Source organism: Portunus trituberculatus, chromosome 21 (genome assembly GCF_017591435.1).
Source record: "Portunus trituberculatus isolate SZX2019 chromosome 21, ASM1759143v1, whole genome shotgun sequence".
Taxonomy (NCBI): Eukaryota; Metazoa; Arthropoda; class Malacostraca; order Decapoda; family Portunidae; genus Portunus; species Portunus trituberculatus.
The window spans coordinates 9,009,985-9,017,484 of record NC_059275.1 but is presented as its reverse complement, the minus strand read 5'-3'; the positions used below and the strand labels follow the sequence as shown (position 1 = coordinate 9,017,484).

Sequence of the window (7,500 nt, the reverse complement as noted above, 5' to 3'; positions counted from 1 at the left end):
GAGAGAGAGAGTGTGTGTGAGTGTGTGTGTGTGTGTGTGTGTGTGTGTGCGTGTGTGTGTGTGTGTGCAACTGGTGACATGTAGCAACCACCGCCGCACCATCACACAGAGAAGAACTGCCACGCGCACTCACCACTCAACTAACGTCACCACTCACCGCGCGCCCGCCCTCGCGCCCGCACGGACACGCAGGGCCGCTCCGCCAGGACAGGACACTAGGTTGGAATCCCCTCTTTACCTGGCCATTACGCCTCCACCTACCCATTTATCCACTGACGAAGGCGCTGAAGAAGGGGAGAAAGGTGGATGATTGAGTTGAAATTGCATACTGAAGTGGATTAATGTGGATTTCGAAGTGTGGAATGGTTAAATAGATCCACCTTCTCATTTATCCACTGACGAAGGCTCTGAAGGGATAAGGTGGATGATTAAGTTAAAATTACGTACTGAGTGGATTGAAAGTGGATAGACGTGTAAGTGGATATTGCTGGTCACTTCGCCTCCACCTGCTTTTTTTTATCCACTGACGAAGGCTCTGAAGGGAAAAGGTAGAAGGTGGATGCTTTAGTCATTAGTGAATGAGAAAAATTACCTACTGAGTGGATTTTAATGTGAATTTTTAGTGTGGATTGCTCATTAATCCACTGACGACGGCGCTGTAGAAGGGAAAAGGTCGATATTTAAGTGGATAAGAAAAATTACGTACTAAAGTGGATTTCATGTGGATTTTAATTGTGGATTGGTTAATTGGACTTGGAAATGAATGGATTTTTTTTGGGCAATGGTGAAAAATGGGGTAAATTAATTTGTGGATATGTTAGGTGGATAGAAATTACTTGTGTGAAGTGGAGATGTGATGTGGATGAAGAAAATACACACACACACACACAAAGGTGGATGTAGTAGTAAAAGTGGATGAAATGTCTAGAAATAAACAAAAAAAGAGTGTAAGAGTGAAGCAATAACAAAAAAGTGTGAAGCGAATCGAAAGGTGTAAAAAAAAAAAATATATATAAAGCTTGTGGATGGAAAAAGAAAGATAAAGTATAAAAGTGGATGAGAGGAACGATAAAAAGAAAAGTGTGTGGAATCTAGGTGTGAAGTGGATGGCAAAGAGGACGTAGTGTGTGACTGTAGTGGAGGGAAAAAGTGTGAAAAGTGTGCTGGTAATGTGGCAATTATACAAAAGGGGCGGAGAGATTAGGAGTGTACGTTCTCTCTCTCTCTCTCTCTCTCTCTCTCTCTCTCTCTCTCTCTCTCTCTCTCTCTATCCTGTGTGTTAGAGAGAGAGAGAGAGAGAGAGAGAGAGAGAGAGAGAGAGAGAGAAAGCCAGGCAGCTCAATAATATTTAATTTCCAACAAAAAAGACAAATTATATAAAAATTGTAAAAAAAGCGTTAAAGAATTTAGTTCTAAGAGAGAGAGAGAGAGAGAGAGAGAGAGAGAGAGAGAGAGAGATATTGGATAATCTTTGTGTGTGTGTGTGTGTGTGTGTGTGTGTGTGTGTGTGTGTGTGTGTGTGTGTGCGCGTGCGCGCGTCTGTTTGTTCGTCTGTCTGTGTGCACCTTACCAGCACTCAAATCAGTCACCATAAGTCAACAAGAACGCTTTCTATACAAATGTATTGAAGGAATGACGTGTTTATTTACTACTGGAGCCTCTCAACTTGCCTCATTGTCTCTGTTCATCCGTACGTTACCCACACGCCCATACACACACACACACACACACACACACACACACACACACACACACACACACACACACACCCACACCCACACCCACACCCACACCCACACCCACACCCATAGCCACTTACGTACACCTACACTCATAGCCACTTACATAAACCCACACCCACCTATCCACACCCACACACACAACCGCCTGTCCACTAACCCACAGCCACCTGAGCCACCTGCCAACCCATCTACTCAACTACACCCATACCCACCAACCCACACCTTCCACCTACCCACTCACACTCACACTAAACCACCTACCCACACCTCTAATTGCTTATTTTTAAATGTATCTTTACTTTAATGGGCAATAAACCTTTACTTACTTAAATACACTCAACCACTACCCACCTACATCCAAAGACAGCTACACCTACATCTACCCATCTACACCTACGACACCCATCTACACGCACACCAAAACCTATCCACACCTACTCACACACACTCACACCTGCTCACACCCACACCCATACCTGCCAACACACACCCACACCTATCCACACCTACTCACACACTCACACCTGCTCACACCCACACCCATACCTGCCAACACACACCCACCTATGCCACACACCCACTCCCACCTACCCACACCAAGCCACCCAATTACCCACCTACCCACCTATCCATCGGCCCACCTATCCACTACCGCCTCCTGGGAAATTAATACTTCAATTGACGACAAATACACGGAAAAGTGACTCAGTTTTTCTCGAGTCTTGTGTGGAAATAATACAGAAAGTGGAGGTAGAAGGAAGATAAAAATGAAGAAGGATGATAGAAAAGGAGAAGGAAAGGAGATGAAATAGAAGAATAGAAAGGAGAGGGAGAATTGAATAGATAGTGTGTTTCTGTCAGTAAAGGAGATAGATGGAGATAGAGAAAGAAGGAAGTAAAGAGGAAAAAGGTGTAAGGATTTGTTCATTTGAGTTTGTAAAGGAAAGAAAAAAAAATAGAAAACAGAATGAAAAGGAGGAAAATGTAAAGGAATGTGGTTTTTTATTCTTGGTGGAAGAAAGAAAGGAAGAATTCGAATGAAAATATAGAAAGAAAGGAATTGATGGGATAATGAACGTATATAGAGACAATTAAAAGATAAGGAATGAAAAGAAAATGTGAGTTTATAAGAAGTAAGATAAAGGAAAGAACATCGGAATAAGAAAAGAAAGAAACGGAGAGAAGAAAAGTAAGGAAGAGAAAAAAGATTAAAGAAAATAAAGAAAATTGTGAATGAGAAGAAAAGACAATAGTAAGAGAAATAATAGAGAAAATCCGAATAAGAAAAAGAAAATGATAAAGAAAGGAAGAAAATAAAAAAAACGAATGAAGAGTCAAGTGAAAAAAAGAAAATATTGAAAGAAATTTAACTTACTATTCATTCATTATCTTATCTTTCGTATTTATTTATTTGTTTACTTATTTACTGTGTGTTTTGTGAAATATTGCCATTTTGAAGCTTTAGTTATGAAAATAGAGATACATTTGGTTAGGTTACGTGAGGTTAAGGTAGTGTAGGGCTGGGTCAAGTTGGGTTAAGTTAGGTTAATTTAGGGTTGGCTAGCTTTGGTTGGGTTAAGTTGGGTTAGATTAGGTTAATTTATGGTTGCTAGCTTTGGTTGGAGTAATTTGGGTTAGGTTAGGTTAATTTAGGGTTAGCTAGCTTTGGCTGGGTCAAGTTGGGTTAGGTTAGGTTAGTTTATGGTTGGCTAGCTTTGATTGGGTTAAGTTGGGTTAGATTAGGTTAATTTATGGTTAGCTAACTTAGGTTGGGTTAAGTTGGGTTAGGTTAGGTTAATTTATGGTTGCCTAGCTTTGGTTGGAGTAAGTTTGGGTTATTATTAGGTTAATTTATGGTTGCTAGCTTAGGTTGGGTTAAGTTGGGTTAGGTTAGGTTAATTTAGGGTTGGCTAGCTTTGGTTGGAGTAAGTTTGGGTTAGGTTAGATTAAGTTAGGTTCAGTAAGGTTAGGTCAAAGTTAGCTTGTGTATGGCTTGTGTCAGGTCAGGTTAGGTAAAGTCAACTCAGGTCGGGCTGGGTTAGGTTGAGTTAATATTTTTTTAAGTATTAGTTATGAAAATAGATACGTCAGGTTATGAATTTTTGATGGGCGTATAATTAAGTTGTTGTTATGATTAAAAATACAACATTAGCATTTGTTGTGTTGTGATGGCTGTGTCAGGGAGAATTGTTGTTGTTTGTGTCTGCTTGTTGTTGTTGTTGTTGTTGTTGTTGATTGGGATGGAAGAGGTGGTGGTGGCGTGGCGGTGATGATGGTGCTATTGTTTTTATTACTATTATTGTTATTGTTGTTGTTGTTGATTGAGGAGGAGTAGATTGTGGTGGTGGTGGTGGTGGTGGTGCTATTGATTTTTTTATTATTGTTATTGTTGTTGATGATAATGGAGATGATGGTGGTGGTGGTGGTGGTGTTGGTGCTATTGTTTTTTGTTATTGTTATTGCTGTTGTTGTTGTTGTTGTTGTTGTTGTTGTTGTTGTTGTTGTTGTTGTTGTTGTTATTATTATTATTTTTTGTTTTCATCTTTCTCCATCTCCAACTACTACTACTACTACTACTACTACTACTACTACTACTACTACTACTACTACTACTACTACTACTACTACCACCACCAAACTAACAACAACAACAGCAGGAAATATGAACAGCCTCGTGGTAAACAAAGCAACAAAACACAGACACTCGTAACAAAAGCATTACTGTCTTCATCGCCTCTATACCAGCACAATTTCCATAATTTTGTTGACCCTCAAGAAAAAAAAAAAAAAGAATCATTATAAAATTACACGAAGACTAAAAATATAATGGCCTTTTCTAGCTCTTTTTCTTTGAGGCGGAAAGAAAACGGGCGCCTCTCTCTCTCTCTCTCTCTCTCTCTCTCTCTCTCTCTCTCTCTCTCTCTCTCTCTCTCTCTCTCTCTCTCTCTCTCTCTCTCGCTTTCGAAAGAGAAATACATAAACTTATCTCTGTCTTGGGAACGAAATTGGGAACGAAATCTCTCTCTCTCTCTCTCTCTCTCTCTCTCTCTCTCTCTCTCTCTCTCTCTCTCTCTCTCTCTCTCTCTCTCTCTCTCTCTCTCTCTCTCTCTCTCTCTCGTCTGACTCCTGTTTTCCCTCGACTCCCATAAAGTGATCTCTGCTTTCCTCCTCCTCCTCCTCCTTCTCCTCCTCCTCCTCCTCCTCCTCCTCCTCCTCCTCCTCCTCCTCCTCCTCCTCCTCCTCCTCCTCCTCCTCCTCCTCCTCCATGACATTTACCAAGCGTTAACACTTTCTCCCCCACAAACACAAGTAGTCAGACGTAGATTACACATTTCCTTTTCACTCTCTACTAAAATTCCATGTGATTTTTTTATATCCCATGGTTTCGCCTTTTTTCCTGCCAGCCTCGGCTGGAGGGAGGGGTAGGTGGGGAGGAGCCTTCTGCTTTGCTGTCCTGTCTCTACCATTGGTAGTTAGTAGATAGTCTCCACAAACAGCCTAGTAAGGACCTAAGGGTCTGTTGCTGTTTGTCTTCCTTTCTATTCCTTTGTATTCCTCCTCCTCCTCCTCCTCCTCCTCCTCCTCCTCCTCCTCCTCCTCCTCCTCCTCCTCCTCCTCCTCCTCCTCCTGCTTGCCCTACACATCCTCAACAGTCCTCCTCCTTCCTTTTTCCTGAACTGTGCCTCTAAATAACTTCCACAGTCCTCCTCCTCCTCCTCCTCCTCCTCCTCCTCCTCCTCCTCCTCCTCCTCCTCCTCCTCCTCTTCACGACCTCTTTAACAACATACTCTAACTTCACTTCACATCCTTCTTTCCTCCTTACCTCCTTCTCTCCTCCTCTCTCCTTCTCCTCTCTTCTTCCTCGCCTCCTTTGCTTCTTTCCTCCTCCTCTTCTTCTTTTCTCCTCCTCCTCCTCCTCCTCCTCCTCCTCCTTCTTGTTCTTGTTCTTCTTGTTCTTCTTGTTCTTGTTCTTCTTCTTTGTTATTCTGTCTTTATTGATTTTCTTTCTTTTATTATGATTTCTCTGTTTTCTTCTTTCTATCTCCCCACTTTCCTTTTCCTCTTCTTACCTCTTGTTTTCTCTTTTCCTTATTTCCTCCTTCCATCTTCCCAGAGTTATTGTATTTTCTTGCTTCTCTCTCCTTCTCTCTGTTGTTTCTCTCTTTCTCTCCTTCGTTTCTTCCTTTATTTTGTCTTTCTTATTCTCTTTTCCTTTTCCTTCCTTCTTCTCTCTTCCCTCTTTCCTCGTTAATCATTCTCTCTGCTTCGCTTCCTTCTTTTATCATTAGTTATTGTTTCCATATTCTCTCTTCCTTTTCCTTCCTCCTTCTCTCTTCCGTCTTTCCTCGTTAATCATTCTCTTTCCTTCTCTTCTTCCTTCTTTCATCGTTAGTTAATCTGTTTCTGTCTCTTCTTTTCTCTTATTCCATCCTTTCTCTCATTCTTCTGTTTCCTCTTTTACTCATTTTCGCCTCTTCTTTTTATTCATTCTTCTTTCCTTCTTCCTCTCTTTTGTTCTCTTCGTTTCCTTTTCCTCTCCTCTCCTCGTCTCTTCTTCTCTTTTCCTCTCCTCTCCTCTCCTCTGTTTCCTTCCTTCCCTCGCATTTCCATCTCTCTCTCTCTCTCTCTCTCTCTCTCTCTCTCTCTCTCTCTCTCTCTCTCTCTCTCTCTCTCTCTCTCTTTCGAAAGAGAAATACATAAACTTATCTCTGTCTTGGGAACGAAATGCTCTCTCTCTCTCTCTCTCTCTCTCTCTCTCTCTCTCTCTCTCTCTCTCTCTCTCTCTCTCTCTCTCTCTCTCTCTCTCTCTCTCTCTCTCTCTCTCTCTCTCTCTCTCTCTCTCTCTCTCGTGTGACTCCTGTTTTTCCCTCGACTCCCATAAAGTGATCTCTGCTTTCCTCCTCCTCCTCCTCCTCCTTCTCCTCCTCCTCCTTCATCTCCTCCTCCTCCTCCTCCTCCTCCTCCTCCTCCTCCTCCTCCTCCTCCTCCTCCTCCTCCTCCTCCTCCTCCTCCTCCTCCATGACATTTACCAAGCGTTAACACTTTCTCCCCCACAAACACAAGTAGTCAGACGTAGATTACACATTTCCTTTTCACTCTCTACTAAAATTCCATGTGATTTTTTTATATCCCATGGTTTCGCCTTTTTTCCTGCCAGCCTCGGCTGGAGGGAGGTAGGTGGGGAGGAGCCTTCTGCTTTGCTGTCCTGTCTCTACCATTGGTAGTTAGTAGATAGTCTCCACAAACAGCCTAGTAAGGACCTAAGGGTCTGTTGCTGTTTGTCTTCCTTTCTATTCCTTTGTATTCCTCCTCCTCCTCCTCCTCCTCCTCCTCCTCCTCCTCCTCCTCCTCCTCCTCCTCCTCCTGCTTGCCCTACACATCCTCAACCCTCCTCCTTCCTTTTTCCTGAACTGTGCCTCTAAATAACTTCCACAGTCCTCCTCCTCCTCCTCCTCCTCCTCCTCCTCCTCCTCCTCCTCCTCCTCTTCACGACCTCTTTAACAACATACTCCTAACTTCACTTCACATCCTTCTTTCCCTCCTTACCTCCTTCTCTCCTCCTCTCTCCTTCTCCTCTCTTCTTCCTCGCCTCCTTTGCTTCTTTCCTCCTCCTCTTCTTCTTTTTCTCCTCCTCCTCCTCCTCCTCTCCTCCTCCTCCTTCTTGTTCTTGTTCTTCTTGTTCTTCTTGTTCTTGTTCTTCTTCTTTGTTATTCTGTCTTTATTGATTTTCTTTCTTTTATTATGATTTCTCTGTTTT

The 7,500-nt window shown here is 42.5% G+C and overlaps 2 protein-coding genes across 4 annotated transcripts in view; both read left to right on the top strand.

Moving 5' to 3' along the window:
- The window catches only part of LOC123506998 (pollen-specific leucine-rich repeat extensin-like protein 3), an 8,857-nt gene extending 6,445 nt beyond the window's left edge, over positions 1 to 2,412 (top strand). Inside the window, exons 3-4 of the mRNA XM_045259494.1 lie at positions 1,812 to 2,031; positions 2,344 to 2,412. Coding sequence (XP_045115429.1) covers positions 1,812 to 2,031; positions 2,344 to 2,412 — 289 coding nt within the window. The remainder of the gene's footprint in view (positions 1 to 1,811; positions 2,032 to 2,343) is intronic.
- LOC123506875 (adenomatous polyposis coli protein-like) overlaps positions 1 to 7,500 on the top strand; it is a 367,568-nt gene that overhangs the window by 113,657 nt on the left and 246,411 nt on the right. The gene's annotated exons all lie outside the window — the stretch shown is intronic.